Source organism: Schistocerca americana, chromosome X, assembly GCF_021461395.2.
Source record: "Schistocerca americana isolate TAMUIC-IGC-003095 chromosome X, iqSchAmer2.1, whole genome shotgun sequence".
Classification (NCBI taxonomy): domain Eukaryota; kingdom Metazoa; phylum Arthropoda; class Insecta; order Orthoptera; family Acrididae; genus Schistocerca; species Schistocerca americana.
In genome coordinates, this window is record NC_060130.1 from 551,842,794 (window position 1) to 551,859,527 (window position 16,734).

Here is a 16,734-nt window from a genome sequence, read left to right on the forward strand (position 1 = left end):
GAACGTATTACTTTTTCCTTGGTTGGTAAAATTTTACGAATAACTACGAATAATATCCTGTACGATTCTGATATTCATTGCAGACTGATGCTATGAAGTTTGTAGTTAAGTTGTCATTATTTATCAACATACTCACCTTGGCGACGAAAACGTTTCTCCAAACGAGATACCTGTTTATTGATTCAATCGTTGTAGAATGACTAACTTTATTAATCGAGCCACAACCTCACCTACGCTTGAACCCGTTTCATCATTATCAAACTGAAGTCCTCAAAGCGGTTCTTTAAGTTTTGTAAACTGACCAAAATAGGATGGGACCAAGTCAGTACTCTATGAAGGATGATCGATGACAGTGAACCCAAGACGACGGATTGTTGCAGATGTCGTGTGTGGTCTGACATTGTAATGCTAATGGAGAATGTGCTACATGCATAGACAGACTCTTGTAATTAGTGCTTGAAGTTACCTGAGGGTCTCGCAGTACCTTGCATAGTTTATAGTGGTGCCGTTAGGTCTGTATTCCAAATGCACCATTGTGAGCATGACTGTCTCCTGATGGCGTGATCTTCAGCTTTTTTTACGTCGATGATCCTTTGTAGCGGGACTCCGTCGATGCTCTCCTGTTTTCGGAGTCAGATTGGTAAACACAGATTTCACACATGTCACAGTGTTGTTAAGGAACCCATTACCATCACGTTCAAAACCGTACTCAGCTTTCATTCTTCTATGTATTTCAACTGGAGGCCGGTTTTCTCCAATTAGAAACTCGATTACACCACGTTGTTTCTCATGCACCAACATAGTTTCGTTACACACCGCCATGTTACATGTTCCAGTTCGGATTCCTCTGGCGGAAGAGAGTTGCAACTTGCGTCAGCGACGCGTGAAAGTCGACCGAGTAAATGCACGAAGTGTAATACTCTACCGTATCTTCCTTCGCCGTCGGCGTTGTCGTTGTTACTGTGAGACACCGTTATACCAAGAGGAAAGGTGCGTCGATCTTAGAGCATGAGATATGATGACCTCAAGCCATTGACAACACACAACGGTCACAGTAGCACCTGATTCCAGAATAGCTGCAGTAGTTAGGATCTACGAACTATCCCCTCTTGACCAGGTCCCCAAAACCTAACACGTAACGATTTTCCCTCAAAGCAAATTGTCATAACGATCGTCTATAAAGGCTTCGTACAACGAGAAGAAATGTTACAGTTTATGGAATAATAACAGATGCGACCAAACTGTCTTGTCTCTTCTGCTTTATTTAACATAACTTCGTTCACAATTTCATTTCGCATTCACCACTCATCCACCGAAACCCTTTGATGAACAGTTTTGGTTGCTTGACACCAACAGTCAATGATAATGATACAATTTTTCTCCTTTTTAAAAATTGAAGCCCGCTCTCCGCGATATAATTAAAAAAACAAATCGGTCTCATTACCGCGTCCCTCGTGAGATGCGAATAGACTTATCCCGGAATTGACCGCCCTGTAGGTGTATTCAATTTAATGACCACATTTCGCTATCCGCGATTTCGTGTAACTAAATGTCCATTTGTTAGTCTGATAATACACCGTAGATATTTAAAATTCGCCCCTATATTTTTCACAACGCACAAATAGCACTTCTTTACTTGTTTATTTCTAAGAGTAAAACGGAAAAAAAGACGCCGTATCATCGGCTTAGTCGATATAAAGCAAAACACCTTAATATGCCCAATTTTACCTCTTCTTATAGGATCGGCTACCTTACTCATTAATTTACTAGATATTATTTCCAATAACACTAGACAGGTATCGCCGTTATATTTTAATTGTATTCAAAAGCATGTTACTACTATTATGACCGACCAAATCGTAACAAATCGCGCAGCCTGCGTTTTTAACTATAACTTTACGCTATTCAAGTTCCGTTACAGCTATCTTCACTCGTAATGTTACAATACGTCAACCGATGTTGAGAACGGAATAAAAAGTTCTGAGTCACTTCTGTTCAGCACGCCCTCGTATTTATTGATCCATGTCTTAAAGCTAACGAGTAAGTGGTTTTGGGGACGTTCTTTCCCTTTACCTTTTGTATTTATTGATTCACACAATGAGTACTTTCTTGTTTACTGACAGTGCCTCTTTCATCATAATTTAGTGGTTTTACTGGCTCTAGTCCTGCCTGTCACTTATCTCTCACAATGCCTTCATAGTAGTCTCAATGGATTTGCTTTTAATAAGCGTTGATTGGAACTCAAAAGGATTCTGGTTTATTTTCCAGAAAGTCTTATTATTATGCAGCAGCAGCCATCTACTGTAACATAATGTATGGCGTACCTTAGCATGTATCACGTAGTGTACATATAAGGGAGTTGTACACTCTTATGGTGCAAGGAATCTTTTCAGGATCTCAGCCTATCAGAAATATTGTATGAATTAGGGCCACATTCTATGACGTTTGAAAGTTACGATGCACTGAAAATCTCGGACACGTACTGTAATTAGCTGCTTGCGTTAAACGTGATGAGAACAGAATTTTACGATATTTTTGTTTGAGTCATTAGTCTTCTAACTGATTTTACATGACCCGCTACATATTTTTCTGCTGTGCCAACTTCTTCATCTCAGAAGTGCACTTGCACCGAACGACCTCACGTACTTGTAGGATATATTATAGTCTCTGGACATCACACACGCTGGCCGGAGTGGCCGAGCGGTTCTAGGCGCTACAGTCTGGAACCGCTCGGCCGCTACGGTCGCAGGTTCGACTCCTGCATCGAGCATGGATGTGTGTGATGTCCTTAGGTTAGTTAGGTTTAAGTAGTTCTAAGTTCTAGGGGACTGATGGCCTCAGAAGTTAAGTCCCATTGTGCTCAGAGCCATTTGAAACATTTTTTCTTTTGACGTCACACACATCCGTGCCCGAGGCAGGATTCGAACCTGCGACCGTAGCGGTCGCGTGGTTCCAGACTGAAACGGCCTAGAACCTCTCGGCCACACCGGCCGGCAAGACGTTTAGGTGTAACAGATATTAATACTACGGTTGGTTACAGCGTGTTTTAATGTAGATATTATAACAGCTGAAAAACTCGTTGTACTATATGTGATTTACATTACCATATTAGCAGGTAAAAAAAAAAAATAAACCCTGTGTTTCATTTGTCAGTCCGAATGTGTGCCACTCAAAACGAAATCTGAAATATCATTAAAAAAATCATTCAGACTCGCTGTAGGTAAGATCTACTTCAGCGGAATACTTAGACCCGATAATACAGGCGGAACTGTACTGATTCCTTTCTTGTTGGTCAGACATTTTTACTTGGCACGGAAAGAGGTGACATACGGGCGTGACGACTGCTGGGATCTGGTACGAAGCGTCGTTCACGCCGGGGCCTCGGCCACTGAGAATAAGCAGAGGAGAGCGGAGTTTTTAGGAGGGGCGCTGGCGTTGGGGGGACTTCCGCGAGCTAGCGGATGTCCGTGACCCGGCGCGCCATTGGCCGGATCCGGCGGCGCGCGCGCTATAAGGCGGTGCGGCTGACCTAATTGCGTACAAGTGGCCGCTGCTCTGGCGCAAGCTGCCAGCTCTCGACCGCCGACGCCGCTGCCACTGCCACTGCCATGGACGTCGCGCTCAAGGTAACGCCACCTCAAGGTCGCAGCTGCGCGCTCCTGCAAGTAACATGCTACGGCGGCATCTAACTTCTTCAGACGGGCGCTCACTGTGGAGGATAGCTAATTTTAGAGAGGAGCAGCAGAGTCGTCGGAAGACAGACCGTGAGAAGTGGAATGAAATAACGTAATAAAACTATAGTGTAATATGCATCACCGCAGCGTAGTAATACGTTATGGATCTATTGTCGTGATTCTTATCACTATAACACCCTGGGAGCGTATCTGATATTTTCATTGATTATCACAACTGATTACCTTTCACCGAAGAAAAACGCAGATAAACAAACTGAGAAGTCAGTTTTTCATTCAGTATGCAAAACTCTGTAAAACGAAAACTATCCTTACTAATGTATATTAAGCGTTGTAAAATACGCAGTAATCGTTTGCTCACTGTAGGTCCAGCTCTCAAAATAAAACCCATGTTCGTAGCCGTTTATTAAGATGGTACGTCCAACTGTTACATGTTTTTATGGGTGAGGATTAATGGAATAACAGTTCATTTTACAGTCCAACAATAAACAGTCATTTAAGTTGTGTCTGTTCAATTGAAAATTAGAATATAAATAAAAACTTAAATATGTAATGTGTCAGTAAAAACTACTCGTGTCACAGTTACGTGTCTCACATGCTGCCTACGTGAATGAAAATGAAATTTAGACAGTTCAGCTTAAATCACGAACTGCTTAAATTTCGAATGCATATCAGTCGAAATGCACAGTAAATGTACTAGTGTAAAATCTGTGTTGACAGTGACAACAACTTAAATTGGTAAGAGAATGATGGTTTTACTATCGACTTCGTGGAATGGCTGTTTATTCGACTGTCTTCACTCAGACTTTATCTAAGTTAAGTTTCAAATTCCTCTAACGCACAACATACATAAATTATGCTTTAATCCATTGTACTGATATAAATGGTAGTTACTCATGAACTAGATCCGAAGACAGAACTTTTTATCTCGTTGGCAGTATTCACTAATAGATTGTTCTCAGCAATTCACAAAAAAACCAAATAGTTCTCTATAAGATATTATGCCGTTTGATTCGATTTCTTAAGTTCGCTTCCGTATAATAAGAGTTTAGAACCTAAATTTCTAAGTCTTTTGACGGGATGAGTCGTAAATTACTATATACAATTTCTGATTAATCTTTACTATCTTGCTCACAAATTCTTCCAAAGTTTTGATTGTAAATTAAATTTAGAGGTTGGTATCGATGAACTGCAGGAAACTGATTATGCATATCCCTGCTTACATCGATGCGTTCTAACTCTCTAAAACAAGAACAGAGTCTGCGTAATGTCACTCTCAGTACTGAGTCCTTCTCGGGGTTGAAGGAGAACTTTCATCTGACAATTTTTGAAATGTATCAAACAGGATTACTATCTTTATAACTGATAAAAAGCCTAGTGAATACATTCTGTCAAAAACTAGTATCTCCCATTTGTTAAGCCCTAGCCCACTCGAGATTTAAACCTGAGACAGCGTTGTAGATTTTTATTCTTGATATTATAAATATTGCATTCCTTTCAGATGTTACGCGAAACCCAATAATCTGCAAAGGCTACACGAGTCAGAGTGCCTACGACGAACTTTGAATGAACTGAAAACATTTTCAATTACGAGTCAACCTAGTACGGCACAAAATCTGTATTAGTTCTTGATTTTGCTTCAACGGGAAAACTGCCCATAGTCTTTATATCAATGGAACATTGGTTAGAATTCTTCTTTGCCATTCGCTCCTAGACTAACACTCATAGAGTCCTTAACTATCAGAAGACAGATACAACGTCAATTCATAACTCAAACAATCTAGTATCTGACTTACAAGTAATATCGTTGACGCATTTTTACCCATTGAAAGTCAGTTTCCATAAATCTGAAGGCGATAGGGATTATTAGATACTACATCTCACATTTACCCTAAAATTCAATCCTAAATTGATGGAAAACCTGGTTCAAAGAAAGAAAGAAAATCAGGGTCAAATATCCATCAACAAGGTCATTCAAATGTGCCAAAAACTCGTCTGATGCAAGGTTATGAGAGGAAATCGACAGTACCCTTTTCAAAGGCACAGTTCCAGATTTTCTGTTTACAGATTTAAGAAAACCAGGATAACTCTAAATCGCTAAGCCTGGACTGTGTCTTGACTTCGCTCTTTACAAAAGCCAGTCTAGTGCCTTTACCACTGCACGACCTCACTCGATCGAGAGCGACAAATTTAAAATAGATCTATACTATAGCCTGTAACAATTTTTAACGGGAAATTAGTAGAATTAAGGTACTACTGCAAGGAACGATGGTGTAAGTTATCTACAGTGTGGTTATAATTAAACTTTCCCCACTCCATGCAGTGTAGACTGAAAGCTATTTACCGTATGGGTACATAACTTTACAGGAATGATGTTCAGACTGGCGCTGCAGGATTTGCGTTGCTAGTACTGTTAAAGTCGTCCCTGGGCGCTGGTATTGGTAGGGCGACGTTGGATTGGAAGACAATCATCAGTGTGCATTAAGTTTGCAGGCAGTTAACATGGATCTGGACAAGGTGAGGAGAGCTATTTTATCAAAACAACAGCAATAGCGTTGCTCTCTTTACGATTGTCGACGCGTTAAAGGAATACGGAGAGTTCCTCTTTCAGAATCGAGGTAGAAGAACGTGATTCGGAGGTTTGAATCAGCTGACGGTTTGTGAAGTGTTCATGGGAGAAGCTGACGGGCAGTTGCACCACAAATATCTGAAGACGTTCCTGTTGACATGGCTGAGAATGCTGGACGCAATGTGTGATCTTCAAACACTGCATGGGCCGTGTCATGCAGTTAAACATTTCATGGTACACAGTCCGAAAAGTGCTGCGAACAACTGCGATATCCTATTCGTAGTGCGGCTGGAGGCTGTCGTTGATGCAGATGGTGGCCACACTGTGCAACATTTTTAATCTGATACACAACTAATGAATGTGCTTCCCTCTCATGTGAAAGTTAATAGGTTTTACTTTCAATGGTTTATTCGTTGTTTCTCTTTAGCAGGTCCTTACAAATCTTTCCACAAAGTTTCATTGACCTACGATCACTCATTTTTCGTGAGTCCCCCTCAGGGAGTGGAAGTTTAAATATAAGACCCTGTACTTACCATGAAAGACTTAACGTCCTCTTCCATCTGACAGATCATCAGAAACACTACCTTACTCTTTGTCCTCTACGAAACTGCAGAGCTACTTTTATTTAACAGAGACAACACATAGAACACGATTGTGGTTTTAGCCAGAGTCTAGAATTGTTAAGGTAATGGCGGCCACAGAAATGAGCAATATTGTTTTACGGAGGAGTTCTACTAAATGTGGAAAGAAATTAGTCGTGACATAGCTGGAAGAACCGTAGCCGCTACCGTAATTTGGTTTATGAGAAAACAATAGAAACCATGAATCAGCATAAGCTACGAGTATTTGCACCCATTTCCTTCACCTTAAGTGTACAGAGTTTTACCACTGCTCGAATCCTCTCCGTTTTCTACGTAAAACGTAAAGTCTCACAACGTCCTCTGATGACATAGTACTTCGCTCAGCGGCAACAGCCATGTTCTGCGAATGTGACATCGTGTTTTCTTTTGAGTTCGTGCCATTATTTGTATTTCAGTTCAAGCCATTAACGGGAAGCGTCTCACGAGTACAAATTTAACGACTAAGTACGACGAAAACCAGGCGTGACTGTCGTTCTTTGGCTCATGTGCTGTAGATCTTTAATGACTTCGTTCATTCTTTTACATCACAACATTATTTGAAACAAAGCGTTGTAAAAGATAAATGAGTGAGAGAATTTTAACTTTTGTAAAATTTGAACATCAAGAACTAATACTACTTACACTTCATAATTAGCGAGATCTATTGGTATTTGAACTAAACTATTGCTTACCTGGTTTTGTTTTATTTTTGTTTTACTCTTCTTCTTCACCTTTGTCTTAGCCCGTTCGATTGCGAGGTCGGTATTGTTGTAAGGTTTGAAGCATGCTTAGTGACGATGAGTAGCCGGATACCCTACCTGACGCCACTCCTGCCCCCGGGACGGAATTCGTGTGCCACTTCCGTCTGCATTTAGAGCAAAGCACATGTTCAAGTGTGAGCTCGTGTTCTGAATGTTTACAAATCGTGTATTTGAGGCGGGACGTGGGAAAGAACCCAATAGTTACCTCGACGGATTTCGGAAACGCCCTAAAAATCACATTCATGCTGGCCTGTACAGAGACCCTCGTCGTAAATCCACCAGGAAGAGTCGATCCTGGGCTATGTTCCTATATGAATGGCGGAGGCGTCGTGTTAACGCGCTCGGCTATCCAGGTAGGTCTTGTGTTCGTGTTTTAATGTCCCACTTAATTTATTCGGTACTAGAAGCAAAAAGTGGGAGTTGAATTACACACTATCAGCAAACGTCAGTGCAAGGAGGCAAAAATGACTACGTTAAATAACTGGAGTGGAAGTAATTTTGGATTATAAATGTTTGGGGGTATTAACGAAAGAAAAGTTGTATTTAACGTCATCGACACAAAAGTAGTTTAAATATTTTCGGAAATTTGCATTCAGTGACAGAAAAGCAGTCACGAAGCTATGATATGGGGATTTTCGTAAGTCCGTCCTGTAGCTGGCCGATCACCGTGTATCTACGACGCGGAAATCCCAACTCAAGGTCTGCCAAGGACTTCTCCATAGCGGCATGAGTGGAACTGGACGCATTTAACCCTGTGAAGAAATATGATAAAACCGTTCGAGGAGAAATAGCAGCTCTTGTTTCGAAAAGTCGTTATGAATTGAGAGAGGGGAGTGCTAACCACACGTTCTGCTTACTGTACTGATTTTTAATCAAGAAGACTTCATAAACAGAACACAAGACAGCAGTTGGTCGGAATTTCTTGGTCCTCAGTCCCTGATGGTGGAGCCTGGATTTTAGAATTTCATTAAATGTAACACTGCGTAGAATATTCGCTACTGTCACAATTTTGATAGTAATAATACGATTTTCATTACGGTATATCGCCTCTGTTTAAACAGAGCTAGTGCGGTTACAGTCGATCCGAAGGCAGGCGGCTCGAACCCTAGGGGTGGAAGAAACTTATAGCACAAACAGTTGATCGAAAAGGGGATGACTGGCACTTTCGTGCAGTAATATTTGCCAATATACAGTGCTTAAACCAAGTTCTCTATGCATTGTCTGTCGTATTAATGCTATTTGAAATTGTTGATCGCGACCTGTTCATCAAATGGGAACTTACGGCTAAGTTGTTTCTGACTGAGAATAGTTGACAATGTACTGGTTCCGGGTATTATATCCTTGCGTCTCTCTAATTGTCATCAGTAATTACATTTCTTATTCATTCGTTGGTCGCCTGCCCTAAACAGTTACACTCTAAAGACACTTGAGAGCTGAGTCACTGAAGCGGCATCCAATAGAAGGGATTGCTCTAGGTCACTAGTCGAGTGGAAATATTATTATCATTATTATTAATTATTCGGCCCTGATTTTTAAGCAGTAATGATAACTTTGAGTAAACTATACAAGACATTCATTTAATAAATCCCATGCTTTGTGAAAAAATTAAATCCTATAAGTCGTGTATGTGCACACCATATCAAAGAAGTAACCCGAGTACATTATAAACTAAGAAGTATCACGTTGAAACAAAGGAATATGAATTTCAGTGGTAAATAAGTTTAACAAACCAAGCAACGGAACGAAAGACAACAGCAATACCATTCTCAATAATAACAATAATAATAATACTAATTTCTCTGTATAATTTCGTATCACACATATATTCCTCAACACACGCTCTAGCTGCACCCAGTAAACATAAAAAATAATACCAAACGGCAATTAAATAACCTACAAAACAACCTGTTTATAGCTCTGTGGACAGTCATAAGTACTGCTCTCTACGACCCATTCACTCTATTTTTTACAGAGATTAATATGTGCAACGGGTGCATTCGAATTAAGATAAAAAAGTACCTCTTCAAATGACTATGAGAACGTGCGGTGAACTACCGCCCCCGCAGTAAGTTGTATGTGCCCTCCAACACCGTCGTGCTGCTCACCTTACCGGTATTTCCTAGAATGGGAGCCGTGCCAGAGAAAGACTAAAACGAACTCATATTCAAACCTTAATTTGTTGGGTCAGTTTTCGCAAAGTCTTGGCACTACTGTAAATGTTTTCAGTCACTCATTGCTGTAAGTAGTTACTCGCCCTGAGCACACAACATACAAGTCATTGTTCACACATTACTTCGTATATCCATAGTGGTCACTACAGCGTTTCACCGTTGATGTTGACGTCTCTCTCTTTCTCTTTCTCATGCACATTCTCTTCCTCTTTTAGCTAGTAATTTTCCTTCCCGCATAGATATTCTCCCAAGGTTTTGGCAGGTACCTCATTGTTAACATGTTCGTTATTTACATACTTTTAAAGTCGTTTGAAAGTGTGTAGGAATACTACACCATTAATCCAAACGCAGAACTGCCTTCCTTTTACAGTAATATGTAGTACATTCGTACTAATCTTACACGACAAAATATTAGTTCGGTCTCTAAAGGAATACCCTGGTCACTCTGGAGCACTGTAGACGGCGAACAATTGCTACAAAGATGACACGTGACACTGCAGTTTTGACGGAAGTGAAGGCTGTGAAGTGGTGTGTATGCGCCATTTCGTTGAGTGGGATCAGCGCAAGGCGCTTGGTTAACGTGTAAACGTGACAGGAAGGCAGATAGAAGCTGTCGTGTTTGGATGTGCCCTTTAGCACACTGTGAATGAAGTCGCCCGATTTATTGGTGTATGGACGCGCACTATCCAATGTATCAACGAGGAATGTTCTCGCAGCGAAGTTACAAGACCTTGAAACAGTAGTCGTAAAAAGAAAATATCCGACAGGGAACGGAGACGAGTTACACTCCTTGTCAATGAGAATCGGTTTCAAACGTGTCAGGAATTGCAACTATAAGTGAATCAAGATGTTTCTGAACCTGTTTACGAACGAACATTGTAAAGAGAACTGCATGTAATCAACATTTGGAACCGGGTACCCCGCAAAAGGCTATTGCTAACGCCGGTACATAAATCAGCACGCCTGCAGTGGGCCAAAGAACACAGAGACTGGACAGTGAATATTCGGATGCCTGTATTGTGGTCCACCGAGTCGCGATTTAACCTCTTCAAATGGTGCAGGACCTCGAGTGAACTTGCGGTCTAGTGAAACTTTTGACTTGCTGTGTGTGGAGGATATATTTCAAGCAGTACGTACGTCTGTTATGCTTTTCGGTAGTTTTTCGTATCATGACTTTGACCCACTCATTCACGTCACTGTTAATATAAAACGGGATGTTTATTTTAGTATTCTCAATGACCAATTTTTATCCTTTTTTCTACAGATTCACGGTGAGTATGCTGTGAACCCTCCTGTCTCCCAAGATGACAGCCATGTACACAGGCCTGCACCGATACATTTCTCGTTTGACGGACTTTCAGGCAACCTGCCGCACCTTGATTGGCTCGCTAAATCAGTCGATCTTAATCCCTTAGAATATGTCCGAGGCTATTTGAAGCGGTAGACGAAATTCAGCGGTCAACAGTCCCGCGATTCAGTACCTATATAGCTACTCATCCGTCAATGGCTTCACTTAGACTTGCCGTGCCTAAATAAACTTGTGGACTTGAGGTCTGTGTTTCTCGGTGAACGGAGGCCATCAGCGTGGTTAGCGGCGGTGTTAAACGATTTTAGCCTGACATCTCCTGGCGGTAACTAATCTTCTAACCAGTATACTTACCTGTTCGTATAGTGCAGTCCTCAGTGTTCTAAGTTACGAGACAAAAATGTGAGCTAAACCCGGATCGAATTCGCACACATGATAAACGAGAGTAGATATGGTACACTGACTGGATCAGGTATGGTGTTTAGGAGATTTGCCATACTTTTTTAGACAAATCCCAGTCTTGCACCTAGCTTCTGCCTCAGACGAAAATTTTTGAAGTACAGTAACACACGCGATGGTTAGACAGATGGCGCACTAAACTCTCATCCTTTAGGGTAACAAACAACTGTGATTTTAGGAAGCACATGCGGGAGAAAAGTGAAAGTAAAAGAAGGCTAAATAATAAAGTAGAAGAGGCGAATCCCATCATCACGGATCAAGGCCAGGACAACGAGGGTATATGGTAGAAGATATTTGATTTATTACCGAAGATATGTAAAATAAATTATTCTTCACAATTGTTTGTTGGGAGATAAGCAAAACATTAGGGTCACCTACAGCCAACAGGAGGCAAGCACTAAATTGTCATCCATTAGGGTAACAAATGACTGTGATTAAGGGAATACATGTGGAAGAAAAATCAAAATAAAAAGAGGGCCAAATAATAAAGTTAAAAAAAGAGCCCATTCATCAGAAGATAATGCTAGAATAAAGAAGATTATATAGTACACAATTTGTGATTTATTACTGAAGATTTATAAAATAAAATATACTTCACAAATATTTGTTGGAAAGTTAGCAAATTGCCAATGTCGCAGCCACCAGGAGGCACGCTCTGTATTCTGTTTTCCCTTTCAGAAATCCACCACTTGATGACGCGCACATTCACTTGCGAACGTGTATTCATGTCTTGACTGGAGTCCTCATCGTTTAAAAATCGCAAAATCATAGACAAGTTCCCCCCTCTAATTTTACATTCATTAATTCACCCCTTGACAACGTAAACATCCACGACGAACGTTTATTCGTGTGTTGATTAAATAATCCACCTTTAGAAGATCACAAAAATGCATTTACTGAAATCAAGGACAGCTTCTAGTGTCACACACCGGAGTCATATTACATTGGAACGGCATTTCCATTATTTGCATCTCGCCATAACTACTGCAACATACGCGCATTTCAACCTGCTTAGTGTAAACAAGTCCTGGTCTCCGTATATAACTTTCACACCTCACACTTACGTTCATTTCCAATTTGAATATTCCTTGATGCCTCATGATGTGTCCTATCAAATGAACCCTTCTTTTAACCCAGTTGTGTCATAAATTTTATTTTCTCCTCAGTTTGAATCAGTATCTCTTTGTTAATATAGTATGTAACCATTGAATCTTCAGCATCTTTCCGCTGCACCATATTACGAAAGATAATATTCATTTCCTGTCTGACTCGTTTATCGCGCTTCTTCAGCTACGTACAAGTCAGAACTCCAGATAAATACCTTGAGAAAAGACATTCGAACATTTAAATTTATATTCGAATTTAAGAAATTTCTCATTTACAGAAAATGTGTTTTCTCAGTTACCAGTCTGCGTTTTGTTTTCTCTCTGCTTCAGCCATCGTCAGTTACTTTGTTATACAACTAGAAAAACTCATCTACCTTTAGTGTTTCATTTTCTAACTCAATACCCACAAACTTCTTATAACCACTTTTCAAGAGGCCTTCCATTCATTTAAAATGATCGTCTCAGTCCTTTACTATCTCTTACACAATTAACGTAATCATTAAAAAACGTTACAGTTTTTATATCTTCTCCCTACATTTTAATTTGATTTCCAAATTTATCTTTTTTTTCTACACTTCCGTTTGAGCAGGAATACACTGAGGTGACAAAGGTTATGGGACACCTCCTAATATCTTATCGGATCTCCTTTTGCCCGGCGTAGTGCAGGAGCTCGATGTGGCATAGACTCGACAAGTCGTTGGAAGTCCGCTGCAGAAATATTGAGCTATGCTGCCTCTATGGTTCAAATGGCTCTGAGCATTATGGGACTTAACATCTGTGGTCATCAGTCCCCTAGAATTTAGAACTACTTAAAACCTAACTAACCTAAGGACATCACACACATCCATGTCCGAGGCAGGATTCGAACCGGCGACCGTAGCGGTCACGCGGTTCCAGACTGATGCGCCTAGAACCGCACGGCCACACCGGCCGGCAGCTGCCTGTATACCCATCCATAATTGCGAAATGGTTGCTGGTGCAACATTTTGTGCACAAAGTTGCCTCTCGATTCTGTTTAATTAATTTTCGATAGGATTCATCTCGAGTCGGAGGATCTGGGCAGCCGAATGTTTCACTCCAGTTGTCTAGAGTGTTCTTTAATCTAGTAGTGAAGAATTGTGGCTCGGTGACATGGTGCACTGTCATCCAAAAAAAGAAATTCCATCATTGTTTGGGAACATGAAGTCCATGAATGGCTGCGAATAGTCTCTAAGTAGCCGAATATAAAAATTTCCAGTCAATGATCAGTTCGATTGGACCAGGGAACCCAGTCCATTCTAAGTAATTACAGCCCACACCATTATGGAGTCACCATCAGCTTGAACAGTACCTTGTTGACATCTTGGGTCCATGGTTCTTGGGGTCTGCGTCAACCTCGAACCATACCATCAGCTCTTATAGAGTGAAATCGGGACTCATCTTACCAGGTCACAGTTTACTAGTAGTCAAGCGTCCTAGCGATACTGTCAAGAGCGTAAGAGATGCGCTGCAGGCGATGTCGTGCTATTAGCAAACGCACTCACGTCGATTGTCTACTGCTATAGCCGGTTAACACCTAATTTCGCCACACTGTCCTAACGGACACGCTCTTCGTACGTCTTACGTTGATTTCTGTAGTTATTTCACGCAGTGTTGCCTGTCTGTTAGCACTGAGTGTGAATGCCGTCGTCCACTGCGTTGTCGGCGGTGAGAGGTAATGAATGAAATTTGGTATTATCGGCAAACTCTTGACACTGTGAATCTCGGAATATAGACTTTCCTAACGATTTCGCAAATGGAATACCCCGTGCGTATAGCTCCAACAACCATTCGGGGTTAAAAATCAGTTAATTCCCGCCGTGCGGCCATAATCACGTCGTACGCCTTTTCACATGAATCAGCTGAGTGCAAATGACAGCGCCACCAATGCACTACCCTTTAAAACCTTGTATACCAGATACCACCACCATCAGTATAAGTACATCTCGCTATTACGTTACTTCTTTTGTCTCAATGTATATTTCAGTAACTATCGGAAATTCCATGTCATCATGTTTAATTGATAGTAAGGCTCTACCTAAATCTCTGTGCGCCTTTAATTTACGCAGATACTTGGTACTCACAGCATCGCTACTACCCCCTTGGAACTGAGTAATTTAGTAATACCAACAATGCTAGTCCACGCAGCAGGTGAGCTATGCCACATTGCTTTCTAACAGTTATTAGTTTTCAGCACACATTTCCTCTGTATTGAGTTATCAATCTGGCAGAAATATCGAATGCCAAGAGGAAGAACAATTTAGGGGACAGCGTAGACTGTTTAAAAGAGTAAACAAGACTACTGCGTTGCTGCCTGTCTCTGCAACAGGGACGGCGCTAAAAGCAAAGCTCATAACCAGTGTCTGACTTCACATCCTTCCCGTGGCTGTGTGCCTGGCAACGTTCCAACAAGAAACATGGCCTGCACTGTGGCTGCGGCTGTTTTAGGTGACAGCACTAAACTACTACTACAGGATGTCGAGAAGGTCATTTCAGTTACGTGAGAGTCAACATTTATTATTTTATGCCGTGAACAAGCATTCAAGAATGTGAAAGGTGCAGTTCAATGTGCACTGGTTTTCAAATGTAATCATCTCTCTTTTGCTTGGCGTTATTCCGTCTTGTACATGGTCTGTTTTTTCAGGTTTTTTCAAACTGTACTTTTATAATTTATCTTCGTGGGTAAGTCCGCCTTTTGATCTCTGTCGTCTAGGTAAAATAAGTGCAGGAAGTCGTGTGCACAGTCTGTCTCTGAACCGTTCATACTTCGTTCGGCGTGTTATTGTATTTACACTGTTTGTGTAGTCTATGAGACAGAATTTGGGAACCTACCCAGCATTTGCCTATACGACCGTGGGAAACTGCTTAAAAACCACCCTCAATCTGGCCGGTCATTAATCAAATGATTCAAATGGCTCTGAGCACTATGGGACTTAACTTCTGAGGTCATCAGTCCCCTAGAACTTAGAACTACTTAAACCTAACTAACCTAAGGACATCACAAACATCCATGCCCGAGGCAGGATTCGAACCTGCGAACATAGCGGTCGCGCAGTTCCAGACTGTAGCGCCTAGAACCACTTGGCCACTGCGGCCGGCTGGTCATTAATCCGTTAGATCTGAGTGTGGTTCACATTCCTGTCTCGCAAGCTAGGAGCTAGGTCATTGCGTTTTACGTTATAGTAGCATACTAGTTTTCATCTGTAACGTCTCCTCTAAGTAGTTCAAACTTTCAGATTTGATTGACAAATATTATCATTCCCCTGTGGTGGAAGGATTTTTGTCACAATACAGTAGTAATACTAAAAGTACAAAGCTCCTTCATGTTCAAGAACTAAATCGTTTTGAATTGGACTACTTGTAAGGAATTTCGTACGTTGTGCTCCTATACTTATTGTCCCTAAGTGTATGACGATTGATCACTGGTAAACTCTTGTATTTTTGTCAAGAGTAAACTGGTTACATTATGCATTTATTAACTTTATTCCAAGCAGTCAATGTGAATCTAACAATATAATATTTAAAATGACTTCTCTCAGCATTCTAGATATAAAATTGTCGCATTTGTCCAGAACCATTTCTCGTAAGCCTATATTTAAGGAAGCATTTTCTTTCACTGACCTTATCTTACGGGACGCTGCATCATTTTCTACTATTATTGATTTATTTCAGTACAGTTAGAGACTGTAAATCTAACCTACATGACTAAACTAATGAAATATATTTTTATGAACAATTCATAATGGACATCTACGTGCATATTGATTAATTTTAGGAAGGTGTCATTTACAGGAGGCATTTACGCGGTGGTCTGAGCACTGCAGTAAATCTGCCTAAACACATAAAAGCATAGCTTTCTACCACAAAGCTATTCCTTAAAAATTGTGTTATATGATGACTACACAATGCAAGAGCTATACAGTGAGGTATACTTGCGTTCAAGATAATGAGATTATTAATAGTTTCGTAAATATATCCCTTACACTCAAAAAGTTAGTCATTCATTATTATTGGCTTTTCATTTATTAGAAG

At 40.8% G+C, this 16,734-nt stretch overlaps 1 protein-coding gene across 1 annotated transcript in view; it reads left to right on the plus strand.

Annotated features, from left to right (window-relative positions):
* The first annotated feature begins 3,506 nt into the window (after positions 1–3,506).
* LOC124555756 overlaps positions 3,507–16,734 on the plus strand; it is a 286,243-nt gene continuing 273,015 nt past the window's right edge. Inside the window, exon 1 of the mRNA XM_047129779.1 lies at positions 3,507–3,626. Coding sequence (XP_046985735.1) covers positions 3,609–3,626 — 18 coding nt within the window. The 5' untranslated portion in view covers positions 3,507–3,608. The remainder of the gene's footprint in view (positions 3,627–16,734) is intronic.